The sequence below is a fragment of the Neovison vison genome, chromosome 1 (assembly GCF_020171115.1).
Source record: "Neovison vison isolate M4711 chromosome 1, ASM_NN_V1, whole genome shotgun sequence".
Classification (NCBI taxonomy): Eukaryota; Metazoa; Chordata; class Mammalia; order Carnivora; family Mustelidae; genus Neogale; species Neogale vison.
In genome coordinates, this window is record NC_058091.1 from 291,760,329 (window position 1) to 291,777,593 (window position 17,265).

At 42.9% G+C, this 17,265-nt stretch overlaps 1 protein-coding gene across 9 annotated transcripts in view; it reads right to left on the reverse strand.

The window, feature by feature from the left end:
• Positions 1 to 17,265, reverse strand: part of PDZD2 (PDZ domain containing 2) — a 224,316-nt gene that overhangs the window by 25,823 nt on the left and 181,228 nt on the right. For all 9 annotated transcript variants that reach the window (XM_044233258.1, XM_044233250.1, XM_044233298.1 and 6 more), the window contains 9 exons: positions 16,986 to 17,131; positions 13,867 to 13,986; positions 12,616 to 12,730; positions 10,070 to 10,143; positions 9,698 to 9,923; positions 8,428 to 8,545; positions 6,685 to 6,817; positions 2,136 to 2,217; positions 622 to 656 (listed from right to left, as the gene is read on the reverse strand). In XM_044233258.1, the coding sequence (XP_044089193.1) occupies positions 622 to 656; positions 2,136 to 2,217; positions 6,685 to 6,817; positions 8,428 to 8,545; positions 9,698 to 9,923; positions 10,070 to 10,143; positions 12,616 to 12,730; positions 13,867 to 13,986; positions 16,986 to 17,131 (1,049 nt within the window). The remainder of the gene's footprint in view (positions 1 to 621; positions 657 to 2,135; positions 2,218 to 6,684; positions 6,818 to 8,427; positions 8,546 to 9,697; positions 9,924 to 10,069; positions 10,144 to 12,615; positions 12,731 to 13,866; positions 13,987 to 16,985; positions 17,132 to 17,265) is intronic.

Here is a 17,265-nt window from a genome sequence, read left to right on the forward strand (position 1 = left end):
CTCTGTTCTCACCCATGGCCGTCTGCAGCAGTGGTGAGAGTGGACACCCACTCCCGTGGACCCTAGGACGGCTAAATTAAACAACTAATGAAAAAGGCAACAGCTGCTGCCAGACAATGTTTTTAAGAGATTTTTTTTGGCCAAATGTTTAGTGATGACCAGAAAAGCCACAGAAGCAATATATCAACCAACCAGGAAAAACACTGGGGGAAGAGATAGGAAAATGGGACACCATTCCAAGCCACTGGTTCAGCCTAGTGATGGAATAGAAAAGAGGGGAGTCTGAGTCCTGTGCTCGGATCCACTGGGACTGAGGCATCGCCAGCTGGGAAAGATTCCAGTCTCCTTAAAGTCACAGGTCCCCCCGAAAACCAACTGGGGACCCCTCTATTGTGGAGCAGTTTGAAAACCGCTTCTTAAACTGCAGCTCAGTTCTTTTATTGTTGCTCTATTCTTTCCTTAGTTGAGTATTTAATAAAAGAAACACCCATTTTTGTATCTTCTCAAATTAGCGTTGTTGCCGCCATCTGTGAAGTAGCCAAAACCCTCAGGGCTGACTTAAGGGCTCCAGGAACTGGTTCATGAGCCAGCGGAGTGAGGCAGCAGGATGCCTTGACTCACCTTTTTTGCAAGAGAGGGACTCTTCAAGGGGGTACCTGTTGGAGAGAAAATTCACCAGAATGTCAAAACAGTAAAGCTCACATCCTTACAAATATTTTACATTCCTATCCACAAAAGAAGGAGCCAAACACATTAACCCCCACTTTGCTTCACTGACACTGATGGACCAGGTGCATATGCACAGGTACCCGATCCCTACTCCATCCCATCTCCTCCCATTTTCAGCCCCTGATGATGGGATGATCCCAGTCAGAAGTAACTTCTGAATCTTGAAAGTCTTTTGTATTGTTCATTTCCATACACACAGTATAATTTAATTATAAGTGGATGCCCCTTGTCTCCCTTCCTCAATTATGTAATGCTTCACTGAGACCTTCACTGATCTGATCCCACAGTGCTCAGCACTGCACCTGGATCTAGGGAGTATTCAGTGCTATCTGTTGAATGGACTGAAGGATCAACGAACAGAGAAACAACACTCAGGAAACTCACGAAGGAACTCGGAGGAGGGTTGAATACCTATATTGGTTTTCAGTAGAAGGATGAAAAGATTTGGCATCAAAACTTTAAATTATGTGCCATGAGCAAAAAGATCTTGTGCATGAATTTCACAGCTTAATAAAATCTTTCATGAATGATGGCAGGGGTATGCCAAGGTTATGAGGGGACAGCTCGCAGGCAGGTCAGGAGAAGGAGCTGGCCGAATAAAGAGCCCATTATGGCTGTGGCCACTCTAAATATATTAATTACAGATGCAAATAATCAGGGTATTACATGGCTGCCAAAAAATCCTATGCCTTCCTTTTCCTCTGACAACCAGTAACTCATAGCTCAGTTCCTTTTTGTCCTGACATCAATCTTGACATCGGCAATATCTTGAGTTGAGATATGTTTGCAGAGTCCCTTTGGATTTCCATTCTACCGGAAACATTACTTCTAAAACTTGACGCAATGTTTCCCATTTGAAATTCATAGGAAATTCTTACTATCTCAATCCTTCTCTGCCTGAACTTTTCCACTTAAGAAGGCGGAAATCATGATTTGGGGAGCTTCTATGGTTACCCTTCCTAAGTTGAAATCTAAAAAAATATCTACTTATTATTGAAGGAATGTTGCCTTACTGGGTGGAAATCTTTAATTCACATGAAGAAACCCCAGGCTTTGGGATAGAGAACACTCTGTGTCTACCAAACAACCGATATTTTGGTATTACTTTTCCTCCTCGGCTATTTCAGATGAATTACACATAAACACGTGAAATGCTATTAACTCACTTTTGCAAATTATCTCATAGTGTAAGAAGCATGCATGATTAGAACTTTAATAAAGCACATTAAGTAACAGCAGAAATAAAAAACAGCAGCTGGGAGAAAGCACAGGATCTGGTTGACAATGACTTCTGGCAAACCCAATGATGACAAAGAATCCAGCAACCCGGCATGGGGCGGGGCCCCCCGGGGGAGCTTCCTGAGAAGCTCTGCTGAACACTGAATGAAGACGGGCTATTATAGTACCTGAGCCAGGAGAGGAGCTGGCCTCCTTGCTCTCCTGATAAGTGCTGCGTGCGATCACTGCATCCATTTCCTGCTCGGAAATCTGATTTTCAGCAGAAAGCACAAATTAGATGGTTTTATTTATTTATTTCCCCCCAATAAAAGTAGGTAGGACCTGAGTCAGAGGCTGAGTGCAGATAAGGAGGGAAACCACAAAGCCCGTGATTATGTCCACCCTCGGAAGCAATGACTCAGGGCACATAATGACACCGGGTTAGCCAATTGCTTCCGACGGTGTGTTTGGAACAAGGTCTTAGGCTGCTTCCCAGCGTCGTTAACGCTCAGGTGCCACAGTTACCAACCATGGGCCAAAACCTGCCTTTCTCTGGAACTTTCACTTCTAATTCTTTTTTCCCCTAGATTTTATTTAAACAATCGCCAACCTACCTAAAGCTTGTAAGAGTAGCTTAAAAAGAGGGTACTCTTTATGGTTGTTGGTTTTAAACATTCTGCCACGTTTACACTCATGCTTTTTTAAGACTGATTTGAGATATATCTATATCTATCTATCTATCTATCTATCTATATGAAATCTATTTATTTGACAGAGGGAGAAAGAGGGAGGGAGAGAGAAGGCACAGAAGGGGAGGGAGAAGCAGAGGAAGAGGGAGGGATAATCTGAGCACAGAGCCCGGTGCAGGGCTCGATCTCATGACCGTGGGACTATGACCTGAGCCTAAACCAGGAGTCAGAGGCTTAACCAACTGAGCCACCCAGGTGCCCCGTTCATGCTCTTTCTACACACACACACATATACACACACACTACTTCACTTTTTACCAAACCATCTGGAAGTTAGCTGCAGACATCAGGAACCTTCACCCAGAAATATTTTAGCATGTGTCTCCTCAAAACAAGAACATTCTCTTCAATAACCCTGGCACTATTGCCATTCTAGGAAATGTAACACTGATACAAATGACCATCTAGTTTACATTTCTTATTCCAATAAGCCAACTGTCCTAACACTATCCTTCAGAAATGTCTGTAGATGGAAGTAGTTCCTAAGAAGTTTGATGCCAGCTTGCAACGAGACAGGTTTTTCCTCTAGAATGCTTTCCAACACTCAGTTTTTCAGCACCAGTGTGTTGCTGGGCAAAAGTGTCCCCTGAACTGAGCGGTGTACATCGTGATGTAACTGATTTGCATTCTGGTACAAGCTCGTTATCTCATGGATCTTAGTAGACCGTCACCAGCCAACACCCTTGCATAGTAATGCTTCAGAGAAATTTCATTTTTGGCAATCCAGAATTCAATTCAGGGTCTAGTTGCCATGTCTTTTTAGACTCCTTTAAGCCAGAACATTGCTGAGCCTTTCTTTGTCACAATGCTGATATTTTGGAAGAAACCCAGGTCAATCAAACCCTCAGTTAGGATTTGTGTGATAGCTTCTTCATGCTGAGATTTAGATGATGCACTGTTTTTTGGGGCAGAAAAACTACTAAAACTGTTTCCTTCTCAGGCTTCAGAGAGATATTTGGGGTCAATGATCCCAAATATGTTTCATGACTGGTGATAACTTTGACCACTTGGTTAGGATGGAATTCACCAGATCTTTCCACTGTTTTCTTTTTTTTTTTTTGGTCATCAGTGAGTGATCTGTGAGGAGACAGCTTGCGACAACATCCATATCGTGCTCCCAGTATGTTTTTACTCAATGGTTTTAACATTATTGATCATTTTTACTTGGATCAATTTTTACAATGAACTTTTCAAAATAGTCATTTTCTAACTTTTTTTCTTTCTATATTTACTGTTATCATGGTAGCTTCATGGATTTTCCCCCCACCAGTTGTTACCCATAACTGTTCTTATTCATAGAAAAGATTTTTAAAAAGCCCTGAAGTATGGTGAATTATGAGATATTTTAAAAGGCCATTACCTAACTTGCATAGAATTTCTTTTTTTTAAAGGTAAGAACACTGTAAATTTAGAATGGTAATTTTGTGTGGTAAAATAACATTTAGCATAAATAACATTTGGATAGGCATAGCAATTTATACATAATAACATTTGTACATAATAACATTTGGATAAGCATAGCAATCTGTATAGGACATAAAGCTATACAGGATTCAGCATTACATTTTAACCTAATAGATAAACCATAATCACATCATGTTTATGTAATACTTTCTGGTGGGCCTTACAGGAAATAATAACAACAAACACACATATATGCACACAGGGATATACACTTGAATACACACACACACACACACACACACACATACATACACACTTCATAAAGCAAAGAGCAATTTTGTATAGATGAGTCAGGAAAAAATACCAGCTTAGACAGTGGTTGCTACTTTTTCTTGACAATAAACTTTCAATATTTGCAACTGTTTTTCTGAGCAGGAAAAAATGGTAGGGTTTGAAACAAGTGAAAGACTTCCCGGGTAATTCTATTCATGCTGAGAGCCCCAGTACCAGCTAAAAATGGATCCCCCTGACCTTCTTCTGGCAAGTCCAAGATCTTAGCTTGTCTAGACCTGGAGGGTTTGAATATCCCAATTGGGCAGCCACTGCTCCAGTCATTATGAGAAACAGAAGAAAAGCAAATCCTTGTGGTATTTCTATTGGAACAACATGAAAACCAAGGAAGCACATACATTCAGAACCAAAATGTACTATTGGCATGAAATGCCGGGGTGAGTGGAATAAAAATACATTAAACATAAAGTGGAATCTTGACCAAAAAGGAAAATACAGGGTGGTGTTACAACTAAGAACACCATGTTTACCTACGAAGAAATGTGAGATCTAGTCAAACAAATACTAAAATCTGGTTTTGAGGGATGTATCTCTAGTGCCGTCACGATGACCGTTTTACTGTGGCTAGAGGCATGAATCAACCTGGATTCAACAGGCTCACAGACCACCAGTCCATCAGGATTATTATGCTTTGCACTGAAATGCCATTTTGATGTTTGATTATATTGGCAAATTAGGCAGATGCTTTTGGGCTGAGAAGAAGCAGACCTCCACACAAATCGTGACCTGTGCTACGTTGGAATGGATTCTGAAGTCAGACATGCCTTGAAGCCAGTGACTGCAAACCGTGAGAACTGAATTTTTTATGAAGTTGCTGAGGGATGTACTAGGTCAGCCCCAGCTTATTGGGCTGCTTTGGAAGGGGGAAGGGGAGGTAGGGGGTAAGGCCATGCAGGTGATGGAATCCAAGAGCGGACCCTGGAGGAAGGAGCCAAGACCACTCGAGCTGTGGGTAGGAGGCAGAATGCTATTAAAAATGACCCAAAGAGAGCCATGGGGGCAGGTGGGAGACAAAGGAGAATAGGTTTTAAGGGAAAGTGTCAAAACTACAAAGTAGAAAGGAGGAAAAATAGGAAGGGACAAGAGACAAAATGCAAAAAGGTAGAAGTAGGACTTGATTTTATATTAATGATATTCAAGAAGTTTTTCTTTAAGACATCTAGGAGAATGCATGTAGAAGAGAGAAAACAATCTGGGAAACAAACAGTAGTGGAGTTGACTTTGAATCAGTCTAATGGTTGACCAAGCACTGTGGAAAGCCAGTGCAATGGACCCCACTGAGACATGAAACATGATGCCATATAATTTACATACTGAAGAAATCTCACACATGGGAGGACCCGCCAGGTCTCTCTGCACAGGCGTCTCACTCTCAGAATGGCATGTGAGTCCATCAAATGGCCTGGGCCCATTTAGGACATAACAGTACAAATGATACAGAGGAGGTGGTCATAGGACAGGCATGACAAGGGCTAATGTCCTTAAGGAGCATTTGAGTTGTTGGAAGAAAAGGTTAAATTTCATAAAGATACACCCGATTGTAATACTAGAGACAAGCTAACCTAAAAAGACTTTCACATCAAGTACTCGAAACAACAAAATAATAGTGCTCAAGGCCAGTAGAGTCCAATTTGCTAAAGGCCTCTGGTTAACCTTAAAAAATTCAAAGCCACTGCTTCAGTATAGAGAAGATACAATCAAATATCAGCAAAGTCCGAGGAAACAGGGGCTATGATGGTCTGCAAGTTCAATAATGTGATATCGTTGCTGAAAAAAAATTAGTGGGCTCCTAAGCCTTAATTATAGAAGTATTCTGCTCAGGTCAAGGATGGCCCGGACAGACCATTTAGTCCAGTGCTCTCAGATTTTCTGGATGCAGAAACCCAAAAAGGTTCAGTATCTCACCAGCGGTCAAACCACCAGCTGGGACGTCCTAGGAACTCAGTACTCTTATCTTCTATCAATCATATTTTATATTCACCAATAACAATGTCAAAATTTCCTCATAAAATTTCTACGAGTGTGAAAACAAAGAAGTCCAGACCCGTGATTTGTTTCCCATGGGTATCGGTTACCCTGGTCGCCGTGTGACCACAAGCCACTGATGACCATGCCCAGCTAGGTAAACTGTCTCACCAAAGAGCGTGCGTCATCATACGAGCACGGGTCCCACTGCTGCTGGACAGACAGCCACGCCCTCTGCCCCTACTCAGAACGATATGAAATACTTCACCTTTGGGTTAGGGTGCCGGCCGATGACAAGGCGAACGGGTCCTGGGGGGCATTTGCTCAGGATGGTATGGACCTTGCTTAAAGCAGCGTGGCGGACGTTGACCGAGTTCACTTCCAGGATTTGATCACCGCGGCTAGGGAAGGCAAATGACCATCACTCTGAGGTAACAGCTTTTTACAGGATCTTACAGGAGAGGTTTATAACATGAAATCTTTTCTGAATACCTTAAGCAAGCAAATGACATCCTTTTGTCTTTGCATATGGGTAAAAAGGCAACACATTCATAAAGCATGTTGGATATTAAGCTGGCAAAGGAGTCATGCATATCTGAGTTAAATAAATTGATAATGGGACGATAACAAGGGTTTTCATTTCCTGAGCACATGGTGTAGACCGGGTGCCCCTACGAACAATTCACATAGCACTACTTGGACTACGTATTATTATTCCTATTATTTAGATAAGGCCCGAGGCTCAGAGAGGTCACCCTGACATCACACACTGTTGAAGTCAGGTCTGTCTCCCTTTTCATCACAAGATAGCCCCTTGACCACCATCATTTTCTTTTTTCCTACCATCTTGAAATGATTATTGTAATATAATTCGAGGAGGAAATATCTGGAGCTCAAAGGTTACCCAAGAGTTTGTAAAAACGTTTTAAATTTGAAGAAATGAGAAATTGGGGACAAGATGCCCATTTTGACTTGAAATTATAGGCAGAGAACTCAGTATGAGAGAACAAAGACTCTTTATGTGGGGTTTGAAGAATGTTCATTTGGCAGGTTCCAGACATATGGAACCATTCAAGAAAGAAACATCATCTTGGGATGTCATTAAAGGATTTTTTTTCCTGGGGTTCTAAAAGTATATTTTCTTTAATGTACTTTGGATGATTTGCTAACTTTTTCTTTTTTTGGTATGGAAACTCACTCTGATGATTAACTAAAAACATAATCTATTGACAGGGCCCCAGAATGGCAACCTCAAGGAATGTCATTTTGGACAATTCCTCAACTGCTCAAGGACTTGGAAGCTTACAGGGGAGAAAGGTGATACTGTTTGCACAGGGCGCTTTATGCAATGTGTGTACTTCTTGTGAAGTTTAGGTGGGCACAGACCCACTGCAATTACTGTAGACAGAACACCTAGACATCTCTTGTGCAAACACACCCCCAGGCTACCGATCAACTAGCTGGACTGAGAAATCAGACACGCAGTGATTTCAGACAATAACCTTCTAGACAACATCACTCAAAAAGAAATGAAACAACAGGAAAGCCTCAAGAGGTCATGTTCAATCACAAAGGCCTCCTGCTGAAGGAAGGGCAGGATCTCGGGACTCTGTGTATCTAGCGATCATGAACTGTTAGGAGCGGTTCCCGGCATCACATGTGAATTTTGCAGAAGTGAATATAAACATGAAAGGAAATACTCAGATAATCATAGATATTTATACAGAGTTGTATTCTGTCAAGTTTCTGAAACTGAGCTTCTGAGTCCAAACAGACCAAAATAGGCAAGCCAAGATCTAGAGTTCTCTACGTCAACACTACTTTCATTTAGATTACCTTTTCATCTTTCAGGAAATGCTATTAATTGTAATCTTGGCTATATTAGTGCCAATAATACAAAAGTTGAGGATCTCACACAAGGATGTTAAATAGGGCAGGGTACCGCACGTGTACATTCATTCATTCATTCATTAACACTCGAGAAGCCCGTACGATTGGCTTCACAACGAACCTCAGGTTGCTCTCCATCTTGGCCACGGATCCGGGGGCCAGGCTGTGGATGTAGATCCCGGGAGGGCTGTTGTCCAGAGCCAGGCAGCAGGCACCGATGCCTAGCCCAACCCTCGGCTCTGTGAGAGGCATCGGTCACAGAAAAGAAAAAAAAGTATAAGTGATCTGAAGCTGCATTAATGTATATTCAGACCAATAACCATTTATTTGTGATCAGACTCAGAATGGAAATCCTGCTTTTCTTTGTCAACATCATCCTAGTCTGTAAATGAAAATTAGTCCGCAGCAGAACCAGGGGGCTAACTATGGGCCGTGTGAATTATTCAGTGGTCCGTTCTCTGCTTTGTCTTAGGAACCTCCGCAAATCTGTTTTTGGGAATAGGGAGAGTCAAAGTAATACATGTATTTTTAAAAGACTTTAAGTAATCTCTACACCCAACATGGGGCTGCAACTCACAATTCTGAGATCAAGAGCCGTGCGCGCCACCAACTGGGCCTGCCAGGGGCTCCTAGTATTTGTTATTCTGGATACACAGCTTCAGGTTTTCTTTCATTTGCCTTTTTTTTTTTCCCCCAGCAACTAATCTCCTAGCTATTTAACTGCCAACCATATTTCCATAGTAGGTGTAGAGAAAAAGTAAAGAAAGTTGAAAAGCAGTAAGATTTGGTGAAGACCCACAACTTTTAGTTGTTGTTATGTGTTTTCTTAACTATAATCTTTGGTTCTTTAAAAATTTTTTGAAGATTTTTTATTTAATTGAGAGAGAGAGAGAGAGAGAATGAGCACACGAGTAGGGGGAGGGGCATTGGGAGGGAAAGAAGCAGACTCCTGGCTGAGCAGGGCGCCCCAAGAGGGGCTCTATCCCAGGACCCTGGGATCATAACCTGAGCCGAAGGCAGATGTTTAATCGACTAAGCCACCCTGGCGCCCCTGTTCTTTAAAATTTTATATTAGCCATAGAATTAAACCAGTCTGTGATTTTTTTGTTCTTTTTTTTTTTTTTTTAACACAGGTTTCTAATACACAGTGACTCATCTGGGGAGAGCTTAAAAGACTTTGTGCTAGTGGTAACTTCTTTTCATTTTTTCAGTAAAAGGACTAAAACCTCTACTTCTGATCCCATTGTCCATTTAGAGAATACCATGTGTTGTTGGCAGCAGATTTTTCCAAAAGAACAATTTATAGAAAAAATAGAAAAAGTTAACCCAAGCCCAGATTGCAAACTGTTACTCAAGAGAATACGATGAAAGTGGGGAAGAGCTGGTATCACCTTTGTTCAGTGTCACTTCCATGACGATCCTGTCCTTGGGCCCGGGGGCCTTCCGACCCAGGGACAAAGAGCTGCCTTCCTCGGGGCCTGCCGCTGAGCTGCCCGAGTTGATGTTGAAGTTCGGGGAGCTGGATCTGCTCATGTGTGTGGGTGTGGAGCAGGGCGTGAGGCTTGGGCTCAGTAACTTTGTGCGCACTGTTAAGACAAACAATCCACTCCGGATTTGCTGGAAAGGCAAGAAGAGAGGAGAGCTAAAACATTCAGACTGTTCCGAGATCAAAGGGTAGAGGAAAAAAAATATCTCAAACCCAGAGCAGAAGGAAATAAAGGACAAAAAAATAAAGAAGACAAAAGAGATAAGAATGTTGTTACCTTAAAGGTGTGAATGGCTTCTTGGAACGTCAAGCCCTTGATCGGTATTCCGTTTACATCGAGGATTTCATCCCCTGGTGACCAAACAGGGGTACGTTAACATCGAGCTTCAGAAGAGGACAGCGTATGGAACCTCATTTACAACTCTATAAGATGATTTTTTTTGTTCCAGTGTGTTTCCATTAGCTTAGCTCCCGGGAACTTCACAAAATGGGACAACTAATAATGCATATCCTTTTTCAGTATTTCTGCCATCTCCATCTTTAATGAAAACAACCAGGGGAAGTACCCAGACCTTATTGTTTAGTCACTGCCGAGTTTGATAGTAAGTGTCCCAAGGTTAGAGATCAAAACACAATAATGAGGCCTAAGTCTTTCCTCATAGTATCTGTTTAAAAATGTAAGCCAACTGGCAAGAAAGCATGAACACACACAACACGTGAGAAAGCCACTTCTGTATTTGCAGAAGACAAGATTTTTGAGCTCGGAGAACCATCCTGGGGTGTGGACAATGGTTTTAACAACAGAGACAAAAAACTTTTGAGATATTATTTAAGAATGGCAGCCCTGCCTCCAGAAATAGTCTGGATGCCGGGGGTTACTGATGCTGTTCCGGGTTCCCAGTCATGGAGTTGGTCAATTACTCCACGCTTCTATCGAAGACATTATCGTGGGTTAATGCCAAACTGCTCTCTCATTCATTCTCTCTCTCTCTTTCTCCCAAATTATCCTGGATTCATCCTCATCTTCAAGCCCAGGAAGGTAGAGTCAGGTCATTTTTCCAGCTGTTGAGAGTGTCTTCTGGGAATAGAAAAGAACTTGGACATCCTGTTGACTTATCAGAGTTTGTTTTTGGTTTGTACTCTTGTAACATGGTCTGTGTTTTGGAATAACAGTTCGTCAAAAACACTACGAAGGGGCCCCCAAGAGAAGAACAGATGAACTTTGTACAGCAGTTCAGGACAAAAGAGGGACTTCCCTTACCTATACCAAAGTGTAAATCAGCGTCAGAACACACCTTTTCACTTCTCAAGGACTGTGGACTCCATTTAAGGAATCCTGTAGATGAGTTTGAAAACGTAGCAGTAGCCCAGGCATTTGTGTGCCTTCTCTCTAATGCAATTACAGAGGTTGTAAAAGAAGTGAAATAATCTGTTTAAAAATAATCACCTAACTAGGTGAGGTTTTTGGTTTGCTTCCACACGGGAAAAGGATACGATCATTAAAATGATTGCTCATGCTCTTAAAAATCTTTATACAAGATTTTTAAAAGATCATTCAACACATTGGAAATACATTCCAATGATTTACCTTTATGGTAAATGAACATGTATGAAAAAACAGTATTTAGGAGAATCAAGTGCTATTAACATTTACCATTGATTTTTCCTCCATTTTTCTCCATTCTACCAGTTACTGTAGGATGAATTTCAATCAAATGAACACATGGCACATCCATTATAAAAATGCTCTGTTAGAATTTTCCATTGTTCTGAAACTAGCTACAAATATCACCTGGGAGTTAATCCTTCCTCTAAGAGAGAGAAATAAATATTCTGTCCTCAAAATAAGCCCGGTCACGTCTGAACATTAGCATACAGGCTCCTAGGGTAGCTCTGCCTAGAAAAAGGAGACTGTCGGGGATTCTTATCAATTAAAAAAAAAAAAAATAAGCCAGCCGAATATAAGAGTACCCACAATTTGGGTCAGTTGAACTGAGCAGTTAGAGAATTTCTGAGGGTAACTACAAATAGTGTGATTTAGTCATTTCAAGAAGGAAGTGTGTTAAAAAGGGAGGGAAAAAAATCAGGACTCGTGAATAGTTTCTGGGGATCGAATGCCCAGCACGGTGACTATGGTTAGCAATACTGCGCTGTCCAGTTGAAAATTTCTAAGAGAGTAGACCTCCCATGTTCTCACCCCGCCCCACCACACAGTCATTATGTGATGTGATGAGGTGTTAGCTCGCTCAATGTGCTGCTCATTTTGCAATATATGTGCACATCAAATCATCGTGCTGTCTGCCTTAAACTTACACAATATTATGGATCAGTTACATCCCAATAAAGCTGGGAGGAAAAAATGCACTCGTTTAGTATGTTTATGCAAAATGGCAAAATGGCAGGGATTATGGAGAATATAAAAGGTACACACACACACACGCACTCTGGCCCTGAGGCAGAAATGGCCTGTAAGCTCTTAGGAATTTTCAAGGCAAGGAACATGATTAAGAACCAAGGGGACAAGACAGACATTTAAAGACCCAAATAAAAAATATCAAATCATTCCGCACATCATCTCCTTTAATCCCCACAATGACTCCTCGAGACAGGTACTAATATTCCAAAGTTTACAAACTAAGGAAAGTGAAGCTCAGGTTACATCAACTGTCCAAGGTCATGATGTAGTAAGTATTAGATTCCGCTCAGGTCTACTTGACCCCCAAGCCCATGGCCTTAGCTGCTGTGCCACCGGCTTCACATCTTGCAAGGGTGATGGAATCAGAGCCCACCACCACTGAGAGCCACCGAGAGGCTTTCTCCTACCTTCTTTAAGTCTTCCATCCTCTGCAGCTGATCCATTTGGGAAAATGGTCTTGACAAAAATCCCCATCTGTCCTCGAATGCAGTCTCGACCTCCAGCAATGCTAAAGCCAAGGCCCTACACCCCAAGCAAAAAGGTTGTCAAGGCAGTATTTAACCGAGGGCATCTGCTCTTATTTCTATTTAACTGAGGCCTCCTTCCCAGGTAGGCTCAGAGTTAAGCTAACTGGCTATAAATTTAAATTTGCATTCTCTTTTCCACTTCCATCCTCAGATCTATTTGCATTGTACTAGCTACACATTACATTAAAGGGAGAAAGTTTTAGCTTGAAACATGTGAACTTGCCAGTATTTGACAGCCTATGATCTTCAAAAACGGCAATTTTATATGGATCAATGAATAGCTCAGGAGAGTCATTTCCTACAATTTGGGTGCCATATTTATTTTATTCTTTGGTGTCAGTCTTCCTGTTTTGTGTAATATCAAAATGGATGGTTTGGTATTTGTATAATATCAACTTATTTGTATTACTCTCTGTGATAGAGGCGATGCTATGAAATTCATTCAGAAGGATAATGAGGGATATTTCCCCTGCAGCTGCAGGAGTGGCTTTTCTTTCAATAGTCGCAAATGTTGGAGCATTCAGTCCACCCCACCCTGTGCCCTGGCTCCCAGGAGCAGGTGACTCTTGATGTCGTGAGGCCAAGAGGGCGTGTCTCACTCAGCAGCCCCTGGGAGAGGAGGCAAGGGAATCCCCTCTAATCTACACAAAGGCCACTCAATCTATTCTATACAAAAAAAGTAATAAAGCTAGGGTGCCTGAGTGGCTCAGTAGGTTTAGTATCTGCCTTTGGCTCGGGTCATGATCCCAGGGTTGTGGGATCGAGTCCCGCATTGGGCTCCCTGCTCCTTCGGGAGCCTCTCTCTCTCTCTCTCATGAAAAAATAAAATAAAATACATTAAACAAACAAACAAACAAACAGGAGTGCCTGGGTGGCTCAGTGGGTTAAAGCCTCTACCTTCAGCTCAGGTCATGATATTGGGGTCCTGGGATTGAGCCCCAGATCCGGGTCTCTGCTCAGTGGGGATCTGCTTCCCCCTCTCTCTGCCTGCCTCTCTGCCTACTTGTTATCTCTGTCTGTCAAATAAATAAATAAATAAAAATTTTAAAAAAGACAGTAATAAAGCTAACCATGTAAGAAGCAGATGCTAACATTCACCTGGGCCAAAAGAGTGAGCAGAAAGGAGCTCACCTTGCCCTTTTCTTTGTAAAGCCCGATGATGGAGATGACCGAAGGCCGGATGAGTCTCCACGGGGACTCCACCTGCGTGGTGCTTAGGGAACGCGTGGACTTCTTCACAATGTGATATTCCTACAAGTCAGCATAAGGCAAGGTCAGGGATAGTCGCGTGTACCCTTCTGGGGCCTCTGGCATAGAAATATATTCAGATTTTGAAAATCTCAGTTGTCTTTTGGGTTAGACAGCCATTTCTCCCTGCTCCATCTCTGGCCGAGCAGCATGAAGGAGCTTGCGATGGACACCATTAGAGGACCAGCCCCTGCTGTCACATGCCACGTGGTGCTGTCCTTGCCACAGAAAGAGCCTCCTGGAGGCTGCAGGCACCCAGTGGTGCCCTTCCTTTGATGGTACCCTGCACATCCTCCTACTTGCTTTCTGGAATGGAGTCAGGAACCGGAAGCCAAGAGGCCTCAGAGACGTAGGAGGGCTATCCTGTGGTCAGGTTCTCCCTGGAAGCTGTTCTCTACCCCCACCCCATTCACCATCATGGTTAGAAAGTATCTTGCCATTTTAAGCTGAATTCACTCAACTAAAAACGTAGCAAGCCCTTGTTTCATATTAAAACCCAAACCACAAGCCCTGACAACTATTAGTCCGTATAAAACACCCCACTGACAAAGGGCAGCAATTTCAGTTCTAACCCCTCATATTTGGAAAATAAAATACTTTCCCATCAGCTACCCTTTCCCCCCGTGCTGGCACGCAGGGGCTCACATCTCAATCCCTTTGTTGTCCACCACCCACACGTACACGTGTGCAAGCAGGGTTCACCATTTAGAACATAAATAAGACTTTAAGCAAATCTGTTGCTAAAGCACTTCTATAATCTATCTTCTTGCTATTCTTCTTAGAATAATAAATCTCTGAAATGAGACAGATAGTCCAGCATAAGCAAAAAAAGAAGAAAAAATAACTTTGTGCTTAATCTGAGAAAAAAGACATCAGAAAATAGTTTCTAGCCTTAATGAGTATATTCTACATCCAAAGGTAGAAATGAGATGTCTGCTAATGATATTTTTGTATTCCTGGCAGCTTAGAACAATTCTATTTTGCAGTTTTACAAAATATCTGCTAGCTATGCTGGCCTCCCAGACTCTAATTTATTTAAAAAATGTTGGCTTGGCAAGGTTACTGCCCTTTTACTGAAACCATCATGGAGATGGCCAGACACAGCCTATGGGTTTCCAGCCCTCAAATACGGAGTTCATGTGTGGACTTGTAAGGGAACTCTCTCTCCAGCTGCACCTCCTGCCATCTCCCCTTTGGGAGCCCATGGGAACCAGAGGCCTGCACACTGACTTATTCTCTTGATGAGCTTCAGGGGTCCCACTGTACTTCTTAGACCTCCGCTGTCTAAGATGGCAGCCACCAGTGACCTCTGGCTGTCTATATTTAAACAAAAATTAAAATTAAAAATACACTCCTCAGTCTCACTGCCCATGTCTAATGTGCTCAGTAGACACAAGTGGCTACCATAGTGGACAGGACGGACATAAGATATTTCCATCCTGGTGGAAAGATGTATTGGGTGGCTCTACCCTCCTCAATGCTTTGTAGGGGAGGGAGAGAGAACAAGGGAAAAGAAGGGTGAATCCTGGTAGAAAAAGAAAAGAGCAGAAAAGAAGAAAAGAAAAAGGACATTTTGACAAGGGGAAAAAAATCTTTCCTCTAAAATCTCACCAGGCTGTGCTTTCTAGGAGCTTCGTCAGAAATAGGTATTTCTGGGCTATAAGTATGGTCAGGTTTCTCAGCAGGCCACTTAAGAAATCATCTCAAGCTAGGCCTCCTTGGCTGTGATGGCAGGAAACCTTCTGTTACTTTCTGCACTAACTAAAACAGCCTGACAAGTGGTTCTCCTACGACTTTCCGGTTTACCTCCTGACTGCTGGTCCAGCTGGATCATTTTGAGCAGGTCACAGGCTTGTCTGGAGGAGTTTTAACCAGGACCCAAGCAGGTTTTCTGCTCTGCCTTTTCTCCATGTCCCAACTCAAGTTGTCTTTGGGTAGATTCCACACAAAATAACCTGATCAGCGGCTGCCTCTGGAACACGGGCGCTTGTTATTTGCCTGGCTAGGTAAAATGTTCTTCCCAGGGATTCTGGCAAATCACTTTGAGTGAAATACTCACTCTCTTTGAGATTCACTGGCCCATCTGTAAAATGATAACACACCCAAAGGAATGACCTGACCCAGATGACCTGCCCCAGGACCTTTTCATCTCTATGATTCATGAGTCTATATGCACTTATGGATGTCACTGCTCCACCCTCCATTTCCATGGCTGCTTCACTGTAGGCAAGATGCCAATGGTTTCTCTTGAGCCCTCTGGCTGATGGTGCCCAGGACTGCAAGAACACTCCACAAGTTCCCCAGAGACTGAGCCTGGCTTCAACTAGGTTGGGAGCTCTCTACCCGCTTGTAACTGGACTGAGGATAATGTAATTGCGGAAGAGCCCTGTGAAGAATTAGGGATCCCAGAGTTCTTCTGGGGCAGGTCCTGAAATATTAACATCATTGCCTCCCTTACCCCCAACTGCAGTCCTGTGACCTTGTCTATTTGAACCACTACTAAGTAACAGGTAAAATCCTAGACATGGTATAGGCACACACATGCACTCCCCCTACTTCACACGACCCAACACTCACCCGCCCACCCAGTGGTTACGCTGACACCTGACGCGCCCATTGAACAAGCGATGGTGGTTGACCACAGACCGTGAGGCGCCATTGTCTCCTGGCGTTGAAAGCAGCTCTCGGGTCCAAAACACACAGTAGTAAGGGGAGCAAGATGTCGAGATCCAACAAAGGATTATTTTTCTCTACTGTTTTCAAATCCTGGGCTGACTTCTTCCTAGCCTCCACAGATGGACCTCGTTCTCTGTGCTACATCTCTAGTCCCAAACAATCCTGCCCACACAGGTGGGCAGCTCTTCCCCAGAAGGATGCTCTTATTGGTCTCTGAAAGAGTGAAAGAAAGCCTCAAGACCCAGGGGTGGAAACATGCTCTTACATCCCTAACCAGGCAACTCTGACAGTCTGAGAAAATGAAAGGCTCCATGATACTGTCCTACCTGTGATGTCCCAGTAGAGTCCAGCAGCTGGGGAAGAGAGTGCTTTCGGCCATCTCGGGAGACTTCCAACATCCTGATCCTGGGGTCCCCATTTCGCACCATCAGCTCATTATATTCTTCAACAGACTCCAGACGGTGTACACCCCCTTGTGAAAACATGGAGAAAAACATGGCGTGATATGGGATGGAATAATGTTATGAGTATCACAGGCATAAAATTGTTGGATTTACCTCAACACTATATGGTCTTCAGAAGCCTTGTGTACTTTCAAAGTATTAG